A 13923-nucleotide genomic window follows, 5' to 3' on the forward strand; every position below is an offset into this window, starting at 1 on the left:
GTCCGCCCCGCGCGCCCGCGGCCTGGCCCCACGGGGGCAGCCAGCGCCGCAGGCCAGTTCCTGTGGCCGAGGAGGACTCAGCCAGGGACCCTGGGTGTGGGAGACGCAGGGGGCGGTGGTCCCACCGAGCATGTCCCTGTGGGAGTCAGAAGAAGGGTGCCAGCACTGAGGTGGAAGGAAGCGCGTCAGGAGGACGCGGTCAGATGAGCCTCAGTGAACCTGCTGCCCATCCATGTGGGCGGCCAGGACGTGGGGGGCACTCGTGCCTACTCAGCATATCTCTCACCGCTGGGCTGTGGGAGCCAGCAGGTGGGCGGAGGCCCGGATGGAGAAAGGAGCTGTCCTAGGATCACACAGTCTGTGCTGGGCCCGGGCCACGGGTTAGCCTTTTGTGGCCCAGTTCTCCCACCTGGCCTTGCCCGAGCCCCAGGACTGGGGCATTCACGGTGCTGGGTAGAAGTTGGGCAGGCCAGGCCATGCCGGGAGGTCGGCCACCCTTGCCTGACAGGCCAGCTTGATCTGACCCCTGCCCTACCCGGGACACTGGTTGCAGAGGCGCCTTTCTTTTCCGTGTTGATCCCCACCCCCGCAACACCTCTCTGCCCAGAGGCACACAGACACAACAGCCCCAGGCCTGGGAGCACGTAGTCAGGGTGGCCCCTGTAAGTGCCCAGGGTGGCAAATGAGTGAGGAGCAGTGATGGATAAGGATGTGTCCAACCTGCTACGGCCTGTTGGGGGCACAGGGGACAGGGGGAGGGTCGAGCCAGCAGAGGCCCAGGGGACCCTGGGAGAAGGTGGGGGCAGCCTGCTCCCTCCCTGCCTCCTTCCCCACCCCCACCCCGGGCTGGCCGGGCTCCCATCAGCCGCTGCTGCACCATCAATATTTCATCGGCGTCAATAAGAGGCAGCCGCAGGGACAGCGGCTGCAGCTGCGCTCGAGCCAGCTCCAGTCACAGCTCATCTGGGGAGGCAGACTTCCACCCCTGCCCACCGCCATGGACGTCTTCAAGAAGGGCTTCTCTATTGCCAAGGAGGGTGTGGTGGGTGCTGTGGAAAAGACCAAGCAGGGAGTGACAGAGGCGGCGGAGAAGACCAAGGAGGGCGTCCTGTATGTGGGTGAGTTTGGGCGCGGCAGAGCTGGCAGGGCGGGGCAGCTCGGTGGTCGCTCAGATTCCTGAACTGGGCTTTATCCCCTGACCCCAGGGAGGCATGTTCGGGAGGGATGTGGAGGGCCTGGAGGGCCCCCACTCTCCGGTACACCTCTGTCTGTCTGGGCCTCTTTAGGGTTGAGGGGTCTCGGGCAGGATGGCAGGAGAGGCACTTAACCCTCAGATACACCTGTGTGCGCACACAGATGCACACAGCACCACACACCAGCAGCCCCAGCATCACCCGCAGCCCCGCAACTCAGAGAAGAAGCCACACTGGAGCCCTGAGCTGAGCAAGCAGGGACTCAGCAGCCAGGCTGTAGGTCCCCACCCTGCCCAGGAAGAAGGGCTGCCTCAGAAGAGATGAGATCGACCCTCAGCATCCTGGCCAGCCTCCCAAGCCCCCTCCCCCTTCAGCTCCTTCCAAAGAGGAGGCCAAGCTGATGACTCAGCTCTTGTTGACCCTCTGAAGCCCAGTTCCGAGGCCCAGGCCACACCCACTCAAGGTCCACCCACCAGACCCTACCTCAGGCCTGATCGCTCTCATCCCTGCATCCTGTCCTGTCCACTTCCCATCCATCCCCTTCCTCCAGACATAGCAGGAAGTGGCCTTTGAAAGGATGGCTGGCCCCGGACATCATCCGTACTCCCCACTGACTCTGCAGCTTGCCCAGCTGTTCTGTGGTGTGCTTGCCCTGACCACTCCGCTCCCAACACCTGGAGTGGGCTTGGGCTGACGCCTCCCTTTCCTCCGCAGGAGTCAAGACTAAAGAGGGTGTTGTGCAGAGTGTGACGTCAGGTGAGGTGACCCAGGACCAGGGGACATGGAGGGTGGGACATCAAGAGACTTTTGCATCTGGCTACTAAAGGCCCAAGCCTGGGGCCCTCTTTCCCCCTTGCTGTACTGGGACCCAGACCTCCAGAAGCTGGAGGTACGCCCAGGGTGGACCACCTGGTTATTGTCAGACCTTCCCGGGAGTCAGAAAGAGGACAGCCTAGGTCTCCAGTAGAGCCAGAGTTTTGAGGGCCCAGGGAAAGGGCTGCTCTGGCATGACTTGGGCAGGCCAGAGCCAGGCTGGGTGGGATCAGGGCCAAAGCCTGCCAGATTCCTCCCGCAGTGGCTGAGAAGACCAAGGAGCAAGCCAACGCCGTGAGTGAGGCCGTGGTCTCCAGTGTCAACACCGTGGCCACCAAGACTGTGGAGGAAGTGGAGAACATCGCAGTCACCTCTGGAGCGGTGCGCAAGGTGAGATCCAGTCCCTAGCCCGGGGCCCTGTCCTGTCCCCTGGGCCCAGGGAGGCCAGCTGGGGAAGAAGCATCATCACCCCACCAACATACAGGGTGGAGAAGGCAATGGCACTCCACTCCAGTCCTCTTGCCTGGAAAATGCCATGGACGGAGGAGCCTGGTGGGCTGCAGTCCATGGGGTCACAAAGAGTCAGACACAACTGAGCGACTTCACTTTCGCTTTTCACTTTCATGCACTGGAGAAGGAAATGGCAACCCACTCCAGTGTTCTTGCTTGGAGAATCCCAGGGACCGAGGAGCCTGGTAGGCTGCCATCTATGGAGTTGCACAGAGTCGGACCCGACTGAAGTGACTTAGCAGCAGCAGCAACATACAGGGGAATGGAGACTTAGGGGCCCTGGTTTGTGCTTGGTGTTTTCACATCCCGGGAACCTCACAACCACCCCTGTGTGAGGGGCAGTGGGGGGCCCAACTGGAAAGTGAGGCTCAAAACCACACCCACCCGATGGTGCTCAGCATTTAGGAGACACCACATTTTACTAGTGAAAGCAGGGTCCTGTGAGCCCCACGTCGTGACAGGCAGCCTCCCACGGCAGTGGACACCAGATCAGAGCTGCTAAGTCACCACCTACGCAGTGACCAGCCTCCCTCCAGAGCCATGGTGGGCTGGGCCTCCTCCTGCGAGGAGGTGCAGTGAAGCAGCGCCCCCTGGTGACGGGAAAACAGTGAGGTTCTGACCACACCCTCTGCCTCTGTCTTTGTGAGCATGTGTTACGTGCCTGGCCTGAGTGTTTGCGTGTGTGTGTGCTGGGCGGCAGAGAGCACAGGGACAATTTTGGGGGGGCCGGGGGGGAAGCCTGGCTCCAAAGCCAAGCTCTGAAGAAGACTCTGAGTGAGACAGGAGGAGATTGTGGTGGGAGCCGGTTCATTTATGGGGCAGGAAGTTTTCCTATTCCAGAGATGAGCTGTTTCCAGTTGTGTAAGCAGATGTTGTTTAGAAAGTTCCACCCTAACTGGCACAGGCCCCTAGGGGCCAGTGGAGTCCTAGGTACCCAGCACTAAGAATCCCTGGAGTGGGTTAGTGGAAGGGTAGGCAGTGACCCTGCCTCTGGCTCTGGGGATAACACCAAGGTCACAGGATCTCCAGACTCTAGGAGCAGGCGGGTGCCCCCTTCCTTGGGTCCCAGCTCTTATTAGCCTGTGACCTTGGGAAGCTACTCAACTTCCCTGGGCCTGCATATTCTCGGCTGTAAAATGCTTGTTGGGGGTGTGTGCTGAGTATCCATCCCACTGGGCTGTGATGATACAGGGAAAGAGACCCCCGTGAAGCAGCTTCACCTCGCTTATGGCGAGTACCCAACCAAAGGAGGAGACCGTATCATTGTTATCATCAGTGACCCCAGGCAGGACCCAAATGGACCCCAGGAGACCCCAGGCCCCCCCCCCCCCCACCCCCCAGCAAAAGAGGCCTTAGAATGGGGCCCGGCTGCCCCCTAGGCCTCTGAGCAGAAGCCTGGGCACTCCTCTCTGACTTTGGAGGAGGGCTGGTGAGCCCTTGGCTACCTCAAGGGAGACATTTCTTGGTGACACCCCGAAACCACCCATGACTCACCGTCACTGCAGAAGGGTGCTGCCCATCTGACTGACTGCTCATGCCCCCGGCCTCATGCCCCCACCCTGGGGCAGCAGGACTAGATACCTGGCCGCCTGCACTTTGTCTGAGGAGCCTGCCCCAATCCTGGCTGCCTCAGTCCACCAAAGGGCAGGAGGACACCATGGTAGCCCTGAGGGGGCAAGACCCTCCAGAGGTCGGTGCTGAGCCCAGGGTCCAAGCTGATCACCCAGTCGCCCCAGCTATCAGTTATCACACGCCCACCCCAAGGCAGGACGCCATCTCAGGCAAGGGTCTGGCTGGGTGTGTGTAGGTAGAAGGAGACGGGAAGTGGGAGAAGATTATATAAGCCCCACTGGTCCCACCTGAGGGACCAGCCTGAGCCCATGCCCATCCAGGGGGCAGGGAGAGGAAAGAGGAAGGCACTTGTGCTACTGGGGATAGGGCTAGGCCTGGAGCAAGGCAGACCTGATCCCTGTGAGCCTCACGGCTTTGAGCTCTGAGGCCTTGAGTTCAATACCTGGCCTCTCTGGCCATGGGGCCCCCATGTGAACAGTGGAAACGTGCCCTTCCTTCCAGGGGTCTTTGAGGATCACAGTAGGAGAAGGGTATATGGTCATGTGATTCAGGAACACTGAGGGTGGGGTCAGGCTCAGGGCTTCAGAGGCCACTGCCCACCCCACCCACATCACTAAGCTTGGAGGAGGCCCAATCGGGGCCTGTCAGGGACTCACTGCTGGTTTCTGGGGGTGAGGCTGGGCTCAAGGATACTTGGTACTCCCAGAAGGCCTTGGCATCATAGACAGAGCCCCCACCGGGAACCCTTACGTGAGATTCTATCACCTCCAAGGCCAGTCTGGCCCTCACACCTCCCTCCCCTCCAGCCCTCCAGGTAGTGATGAAGACCTCTGTTCTTTGAGGTCAGAGTAGTGAAGCTCTGCACCCTCCACCTGGTCCCACATCCCCTTTGCTTTTCCACAGGAGGCCCTGAAGCAACCTGTCCCCTCACAGGAGGATGAGGCCGCCAAAGCGGAAGAGCAAGTGGCTGAGGAGGTAGGAGCTGGATCCCTGGGGTAACACAAGGGTCCCTGGGCAAGTTGCTTCCCTCTCAGGGCCCCAGATCCCACAGGGGAGCCTCCTGAGCTGCAGCCCCCTGAGCCTGAGTGTGAGATCCCCTCATGAATAACCTCCTCAGGGCAGAGGGGCGTAGATGACACCCTTCCTCCCCACTCCCCATGCCAGGGTAACCACTGAGGGGTGGGGCCCCATGTGTGAAAGTCACTGTCTCTTCCAGACCAAGAGTGGGGGAGATTAGAAGGCTGCCAGTGATCTGAAGAGGCCCTGAGGAGCATGCCATCCCCTCTTGGCACAGGGGTGTCTGGTCCTGGAGTACGACCCACAGAGCTGCGCAGCTCCCCACACCCTCATCCGGCGCCCCACAGGCCGTCCTCCCGTGCTATCACCGCGACTGCCTTCACCTCCCTAGCCTTGTCCCTGCCCACCACCCTCTGATCTTTCTGACCCCCACAGATGCTACTGTGAATTTTTTTTTTTAATGATTTTAATGATTCCAAATAAAACTCAAATCCCCACTGCATACCTGCTCATTCTTCTCTCTGTTCTGCCTTGTTCATGAAGATGCCCCCTGGGCCAGGAGCTGGGCCAGGTATGCTACAGGGACACACTGGGCATTTCCAGCACCTTCTGAAAGCACGCAGTGCCTTCAGAGACTCCCCCACCCCCACCATTGCCTTTTAACGTGGAGGTGGCAGCCCTGCTTTTTGGCTCCTGCGAACAACCTCGAGAACACGCTGTCTGCTGGAGCTTGAGACCAGAATGCCCCAGGTTTTGAGCTTTGACTCACCCTCGAGGGATGGACCCCACTGATGACAGGGGCCCTCCTGGGCCCCTGGGGTATGTCCTTGGAGCCAGTTGTCCTTCTGGGAACAGCACCCCTCCCTGAAGCAGATGGTAACTTTCAAAGATGTGAAGTCTAAACTCATAGCGAGGACTTTTAGCATCCTCCTTGGCAAAGAAGGACATGACCCCAGAGTTCCTCCCTCCTGTCCCCACCCAGCCTTGAGCTCCCTACCAGGTTGGAGCTGGGCCTTCCCTTCCTTCAGCCGAGTCCTGTCAAGGATCATTAGAAAACACAGCGGTTGAGAGGCAGGAGAGGAAGCATCCGCCTAGAGAGAAAAAGAGTCAAAATATTTGTTGAGCTCCTCCCAGGTGTGGGGCACTGTACTAAGTGCTCTACTCCTTTAATCCTCAAAACCAGTTGTTAGTATGTCCCCAGTTTCACCGAAACTGAACTAAGAAACAGACAGGTTAAATAACTTGCCCAAGGGCACAGAGCTAGGAAGCTGGGGCCTGGGAGGCGGCCAGGTGGCCTGACCCCAGAGCCACACGGCTGATTCGCATCATGCTCTGCTCTGTCCACCCAGACCGCGTGGGCTGCACTGGCCTTACGGCAGACGCCACCATCTCCAAGGTTTCAAAACGTCCCACCCGAGTGGTTGTTGTCCTACATGAAAGGCTGTGGGCATCATGCCCCAGAGTCTCGTTCAGAGGTGGCTGCAGGGTTTGTTCCCCTTTAACACCCAGTCTGGGCTCAAAGCACCTAAGTGGCTTGCCCCCAGGTCTCCAGCCTTGGGTGGGGGTGCTGAAGCTTGAGTCCAGACCACCTGCTCATCCTCCCTCTGCGGTGGAGAGCAGAGGTCAAGGGCAGCCCAAGGGCAGCCCCTTGACCAAGGGGCTGTAAAGCCAGTCAAACAGCTGAGCTTCGTTGTATCCCAGTTTGCCAATCATGGGCATCCACTGCCGAGGAGGCAGAAAGGAGTAGTGAGCTGCTGGTCTCCCAGCCGTGCCAACCCTACCATGGGAGGAGTGAAGGGTCTTGAAGAGGCACAGGGCAGTCAGGGGTGTTCCTGCTCCCAGGTTCAGACTGCTCATCAGCAGGCCTGTGCATGCCCCAGGAAGAAGGCCCGAGGGGCTGGGTGTGCCTGAGAGAAAGCGGAGGAGACAGGTCCTCTCAGGTAACTGCAGGAGGAGGATACTAGACTGGGCTCCTGGGGTCCCGATACCCTCGCCTCTATTGAAGGAACGTGGAAGGGTCCCTGCTGCTTGTCCCAACTCCCACCTCCACCCCCAGACACATATTTAAGATCTGTTCCTGTGATCAAACAACAAAGTGGCCTGGTCCAGGAAGCTTCTTCCCCATCCCATGAGCACCCGCAGTGTGCTTTACTTTTCAGTTCAGTTCAGTCGCTCAGTTGTGTCCGACTCTTTGCGACCCCATGAATCGCAGCACGCCAGGCCTCCCTGTCCATCACCAACTCCCGGAGTTCACTCAGACGCACGTCCATCGAGTCAGTGATGCCATCCAGCCATCTCATCCTCTGTCATCCCCTTCTCCTCCTGCCCCCAATCCCTCCCAGCACCAGAGTCTTTTCCAATGAGTTAGCTCTTTGCGTGAGGCGGCCAAAGTACTGGAGTTTCAGCTTTAGCATCATTCCTTCCAAAGAACACTCAGGGCTGATCTCCTTTAGAATGGACTGGTTGGATCTCCTTGCAGTCCAAGGGACTCTCAGGAGTCTTCTCCAACACCACAGTTTAAAAGCATCAATTCTTCAGCGCTCAGCTTTTTCACAGTCCAACTTTCACATCCATACATGACCACTGGAAAAACCATAGCCTTGATTAGACGGACCTTTGTTGGCAAAGTAATGTCTCTGCTTTTGAATATGCTATCTAGGTTGGTCATAACTTTTCTTCCAAGGAGTAAACGTCTTTTAATTTCATGGCTGCAGTCACCATCTGCAGTGATTTTGGAGCCCTCTATTATGTGCTGTGAGCTCTGTGGGGCTGTACCTGACTTCCCTAGAGGAGTAACTGCTCTCGCCCCATCCCTCTCCTTCTCCAAGAAGCCCCAGGTGACCTGTCCCTCTTTTCTTTTTTTGGTAGGTGGCAATTGTAATAAGAGAACATACATATGAGACTTATCTTGGCAGCCACAAGATGAATAGATCTATGCCGCAACCTGCCGGAATCTTAAAAGTTAATAGAGGGCTTGACTGGAGTCAGTCATATATTTGGGCTTCCCTGATGGCTAAATCGGTAAAGAACCTGCCTGCAATGCAACAGACAGGTTCAATCCCTGGGTCAGGAAGATCCCCTGGAGAAGGAAAGGGCAACCCACTGCAGCATCCTTGCCTGGGAAATCCCATGGACAGAGGGGCCTGGCGGGCTACAGTCCATAGGGTAGCAAAGAGTCAGACATGACTGAAGCAACTTAGCACACACGAATGCGGTCATATATTCAATTCAAGAGGTTTTCAACAACATCTTACTCTCTCAAGGCTAAAGTGTCCTAAAAATGGCCACTAATATGGGATTTGTAGTCAGGACATACCTTTCAAGGACAGGAGAGAGGGTGAGGAACCTCTGATTGCTCAGGTCCAGCCCTTGAGGCAACCAGTAGTAGTTTCATCCTCTTGATGACCTCCTCCGACATTGCTACAACAGATATTTCAATCATCTGCTATGTATCAGGTAAGGTGTTTGACTCTAAGGAACCAAACTAAGCAAACTAGATATGGTTTCTTCAGTTGATCAGAATCTTGGAGGTGCTGGGGAGGAATAAATTTTCCTTTACCTTTCTAGGTTCTTCTGGCTGGTCAAAGAATTAAACTGACAGGAGAAAACCAAAGTTCAACAGCATGTATACATGAGAGACCCAGGAAGACTCAGTAACTCATCAGAATGGCTGAAACAGTCACCTTAAATATCGTCTTTCGCTAAAGACAAAAGAGGGTGTTGGGGCTAGTGGTTTGGGGAGGAAGGCAGCTGACATGAAGATGGAAAGCAAGTGTTCGGTAAACAAATGTTTGCCGGGCCATGTACAGACAGTGGGACACAGAGAGGAATATTAGCAAATAGACTTTTCTCAGTTTCTGCCTGTCTACATGCCTAGTTAATGCTCTAGTTATCCATGGTGATAGTTCTATTACTGTAATAGACCCTCTAATGTAATTCTTTAGGCAACTAAGGGGAAAGGTCAAAGTTTCTTCCTGAGTCTTTTGGGCCTTGATTGTTTTCAGCTTGAAATAACCTGCATTTCAGAGAGACATTTTAGAGTGGCAAAGCTTGCTTCCCTGCAGAGGAAAGAGACTTTGAAAAGCCGTAACACTGAAGTATGATGTGTGTCCTGTTAGGGAAATACAGGATGCTGCGAGGCCCAAACTGGGATACTTCATCTAATCTGTGATACTTCATCTAATCTGTGATAGGGAAGTCTTCCCTGGTTGTGATTTTTTTGATGAAACTGGAAGGATGAGTAAGAATTAGCAAGCTTAAGGGGCCTGCCGTTCCCACCCTCCCCAACCATGGACCCTCAGCTGAGTCCATCAGCCCATTTAATCCTCACCATAACACCTGGGGGAGACTCTGTTATTGTGCCTCCCACCATCAAGGATTGAGGCTTGATGAGTCTCAACCTTGAGACACTGAGGCTGAGAGAGATGAAGGAAATTGTTTTAGTGGGTATTTGAACCCAAGGGGTCTGACTTTAGTGCCTGCTGCTTTAGAACCATTCAGCTGCCTCTTATCACCTGCTTGGGCCTGGTAGTCCCTCCCATAGAGGCTGCTGTCTGTCTCATTCTTTGCCCACCGGGCCCGGTGCCAAACAGCATCAGCAGTTCAGCAATGAGCTAACTTGGAGCAGTGTAAAAGGTCTTCCTGGCTAAAGGGATTAGTGGTAGCAGCGGTTTTTCAGGAGGGCTGGGGCAGGGGCTGAATGGGGCTCTACAGAATCCTGAAGGAAGAGTCAGGTGGGCTCACCTTAGCCCTCAGCACTCAGGGCGGGACCAGGCTCCTGGAGGGGGGGCATTCGGGGAGGGCAGGAGCAGGCGGGGCAGTTGCTTTGTTAGTCTGTGTTTGGTTTCCCTTCCCCCCACCAGATCTCCCTCCCCCTAAGCAGATCTCAGGGCCTGCCCCTTCCTCTGGCCCAGAAACCCTGTTAATCAATTTTTCATGTGTGTGTGTTCTCCAGATACCTCCACACCAGAGGCTGACCCTCCGTGACTTAGTCACGCCTCCCTATCTATTAGAGGCAGGATGTGCCCCAGTTGAGTGGCCCTGAGTAAGTGGGAACTTCCCAGAGCTCCAAAACAGGGGGGAATCGACAGATGTGCAGAGACAGGCCCAGAAAGGGTTAATCAGAGAGCAGCCTTAAAGAGGGTCCAGTCACAGGCTGAGAGGGTGGCCTCCAGGCTCCAATGGGCAACTCGAGTGAAAGAACACTAGGCTGGGTGGTGGTGGCTTGACCTGCAGCCTTGAGCATCAGGAAGTTGTGCCTCAAGAGTCGTTTTGTTGTCCCTGGGATCCCTGGCTGCCCTACTGACACGCAAGTCACTAATGACCCTCCCTCCTCCGAGGCCCTCTGGCCATCCCTAAGCCCCTCACTCTCAGTCCCAGGAAAACGGACTTGAGGAACCTGCAGCTGGGCTGCTCCCTTACTGGCAGTGTGGTCTGGGGTACTTTCCACCCAAGTCTTGGGCGTTGGTGACCGACAATGATTTCCTTGCCTCGGCTGGACACACATGGACGGCCCTTTCTGATATTCCCCCTCTACTTGGAGCTGTGTAGTCCCCAGTCAGGGCCGCGCGAGGAGTCACTTGAGGGTCACTCAAGGGTCACTTGAGTCGCCAGTGACTGGCCTCTACGGAAGGAGGGACTTACTCCAGCCTCTCCACTGCACCCCTACCCTACCCCCGTCCCAGCAGCAGTTGGGTGGATGGCATCTGCCTGTCTGCAGTGTCCAGGCTGAGTGCGTGGGACCTAAGGTTTACAGCCCACCGACTCAGACGAGTCCCTGCCATGTGAATTTTGGTGAGACCTAAATCACCCTCTGTGCCTCATCTTCTTCCTATAAACCGCTAACAACTCCCATTCCAAAAGCTTGTTGTAAAGGTTACACTAGAGGCTGGAAGCGTTTGCACAGCGCCAGGCACAAAGTAAATACTTCATAAACAGCAGCTGCTATTAATTACAACTCCACCTGGTGCTGATCCCCACCTCCCTCACCCCTCCCAGGTTGGGGAATCCTCGAGCCCACCCGGTGGAGGAAGATTGGTGCGCCCCCTTGTGCCGCCAGCCACTGTCCTGATCCCCAATTTAGCCCCTCTGCAGCCCTGAGCCCCTCTTCAGACACTAGTTGGCACCCCTCCCCGCTTTCCCATCACGGCCCGCCTGAGGCCAGGATGTGCTTTCGGGCTGGCGGGTACTGGAGCAGGGCCCGGTCACTCCCCTGAGCCCGAGTGCTGGGAACCGCCCCGCGCCCCCTCCAACCCCCCTTCGTGCGGGGAGGGGCCGGCCCTGGGGCGCCTTAAAAACCAGAGCTGGCGCTCGGGTCGCCGCTTTGAGCAGGATCCAACGTCGCTGCGGCTACCCTTAACCACTCGCAGACCCCCCACAGCCATGGCCAGCAAGGGCTTGCAGGACCTGAAGCAGCAAGTGGAAGGGGCGGCCCAGGAAGCGGGTGAGAACAGAGCGCGCCGCGGGCCCACCCGATGGACGCGGGGGTTGAGGGGCGCAAGCCAGTGGACTGTGCAGCCAGAAAGTCAAGGGGGTGGGGGTGGCTCCGGCAGGAAGGGCTCTCTCCAGAGCTGCAGGGACCTGGCAGGACGCCCACCCCGACCGGCTCAGGAATGATGCCTTGAGGCAAGGGGGAGAACAGCGGTGCCTGGGCGGGGTGAGGCACTGGGCATTGCCAGAGCCAATCCGAGGAGGCTGCGAAGGCGGGGAGCGGCCCCACCCGGCCCTTAGGGGAGAGTGAAGATCCACTGGGAAAGCGGACTCTGCCACCAGGCGATCTCTGCCTGCCAGGGTCCCAGAGGCCCACAGAACCAGGATGGGATGAGGAAGGCAGCTCCAGGCTCCCACTGGGCTTTGTTTTGAGCACTCCTCCCTTCCCCCAGTACTAATTCCCCCTTAAGTCCTCACCCAGAGGACCTTCCCACCCTCTCGCGGCCAAGGCAGGTCACTAGTCTTAGTCTCCATCTCCAGCTCTTTCCTCCTCAGACCTGAGGTCACACACCTGGGGCGTGAAGATGGGCTGGGGAGTAGGGGATGTGAGGAGACTCTGGGTGCACCAGCAGCACCTGTTCCAGTTCCGGCTCAGCCCCCCTTGGGACTCCAGCTCCCAATCAGTCCTATGCATATCCCAGTCAGCAGACAACACCTAAACCCACCCCATCCTTCATCAGTGCCCTAGGAAAGCAAGCAGTTGCTCCCCTAGGCCAAAACGGTAGCAGGAAGCCTCGGCTTACAGCACCCTTCCTTCTGGCCCTCAATTTTCCCATCTGTAGGCTGAGTGCAGAGGCTCCTGCCCTGTGGTCTTGACTGTGCTATGTCAGACAAGGAACCCAGGGACCTCTGTGAGCAGCAGATCCAGGGCCTGCCTGACCCCCATGCACCTGGCCCCTGGTCTGGGTAAGGTAGGCCCTTTACTGTTCAGCAGATCGCTGAAGGCCAGAGCACCTGTCTGCCTACCCAGCAGGGGGGACACATCTGAGCTCCTGGAAATCCTGTTCTCCACAGGTATAAACTCTGGTATAGAGGCGATGGCCTGACCTTGTAAGTTTCCCCTCTTTCCTGCATTTCATTTGCTAATGCCTTAAGCTGCCTGCCCACAGAGGCAACTGGCAGTCATTGCTTGTGCGCCCTCTGGGGAGAGGCACAGAGAGAGGAGGTAGTGAGAATGCCCTGCAAAGTAGAAGTCCCAGTGGTGGGAATTCAGGCATTTGGGCCAAGCTTCTAGGGGAGAAGTTGTTAAAGGGGGCAGTGCTCTTCCTCGGCCATGCCCAGCAGCAGCCACAGCCCAGATGCCAGTTCCAGCCTGGCCCTGCCCTGCCTTCCTTCCTCTGCTGGGTATTTTCTCAGCAGTCCTGAAGATGGCAAGGGAAGCAAGCCAGAGGGAGGAGCCCAGAGTTATAAATAAACAAGGATAATACCCTGGAGTCATGGAAAGGGCTCAGGCCCCTTGCTGACTGAGTGGCCTTGGTCAAAGGACTTTACCTCAATGGCATCCATCCTTGGGCGTGTAAGACAGACCACTCTAGAGAACAGATGGGGTTGGAAGGTGCAGCCCTTGTGGTTAGTGGTATCTCCCCATATCTCTCTGTTCCAGTGACTTCGGCCGGAACAGCAGTTCAGCAAGTGGTGGATCAGGCCACAGAAGCAGGGCAGAAAGGTCTGGTGGGGCTGGTGGGCAAGAGGGTGGATAGCCCCAGCACACCTCCATACTCCACCCAGCCCTTGTCCAGACACACTGTCTCCTCTGCAGACCCTCTATCCTCATTGCTTCCTGGGGAGGGAGCCCCAGGGGAGGCTAACCCTGCATGGCTATGGTTCCCCAGGATCCTGCCCTCAACTTCTCTTTCCTTCCTTCCCCAGCCATGGACCAGGTTGCCAAGACTACCCAGGAAACCATGGACAAGACTGCTAACCAGGCCTCTGAGGCTTTCTCGGGTTTTGGGAAAAAATTTGGCCTCCTGAAATGACAGAAGGGAGAAATGGGTGACTCCCTTCGAGGCCCGGAGCTTTGGCAGGCTCTTGGTGGGCCACCTCATTAAAACATATATTCCTACCCTGGGCCCACTTCATGACTCCTACACTGCGCCCAGCCCTCCCTCGCTTAGAGCAGAGCCTCAGCCCAGAAACTCAGCCCCTAGTCCAGAGACAGTCCTGCCATTCCAAATACGGAGGAAACCCAGACTGATTGTCCAGGAACTCATTTTTCTTTTCTCAACCGCGTATCCCCACTCTCCCTTATTTTAAGTTCGAACCCCATTTAGGTACATGCCTCTCCCCGCCCCCGATTCCAAAACCGCTCCCCCAGTTCCAGGAACCCGGC

The 13923-nt window shown here is 56.9% G+C and overlaps 2 protein-coding genes across 2 annotated transcripts; both read left to right on the top strand.

Annotated features, from left to right (window-relative positions):
- Positions 1 to 881: 881 nt before the first annotated feature.
- On the top strand, positions 882 to 5607 carry SNCG (synuclein gamma). Its single transcript, XM_004021542.5, has 5 exons — positions 882 to 1118; positions 1908 to 1949; positions 2269 to 2396; positions 4992 to 5063; positions 5305 to 5607. Exons 1-5 carry the CDS (start codon positions 998 to 1000, stop codon positions 5323 to 5325), a joined length of 384 nt encoding a protein of 127 aa, XP_004021591.1. The 5' UTR covers positions 882 to 997; the 3' UTR covers positions 5326 to 5607.
- A 5817-nt stretch (positions 5608 to 11424) lies between these two features.
- Positions 11425 to 13656, top strand: ADIRF (adipogenesis regulatory factor). The gene is made up of 3 exons (XM_027962249.2): positions 11425 to 11547; positions 13198 to 13260; positions 13464 to 13656. Exons 1-3 carry the CDS (start codon positions 11487 to 11489, stop codon positions 13568 to 13570), a joined length of 231 nt encoding a protein of 76 aa, XP_027818050.1. The 5' UTR covers positions 11425 to 11486; the 3' UTR covers positions 13571 to 13656.
- Positions 13657 to 13923: the final 267 nt, after the last annotated feature.

Source organism: Ovis aries, chromosome 25, assembly GCF_016772045.2.
Source record: "Ovis aries strain OAR_USU_Benz2616 breed Rambouillet chromosome 25, ARS-UI_Ramb_v3.0, whole genome shotgun sequence".
Classification (NCBI taxonomy): domain Eukaryota; kingdom Metazoa; phylum Chordata; class Mammalia; order Artiodactyla; family Bovidae; genus Ovis; species Ovis aries.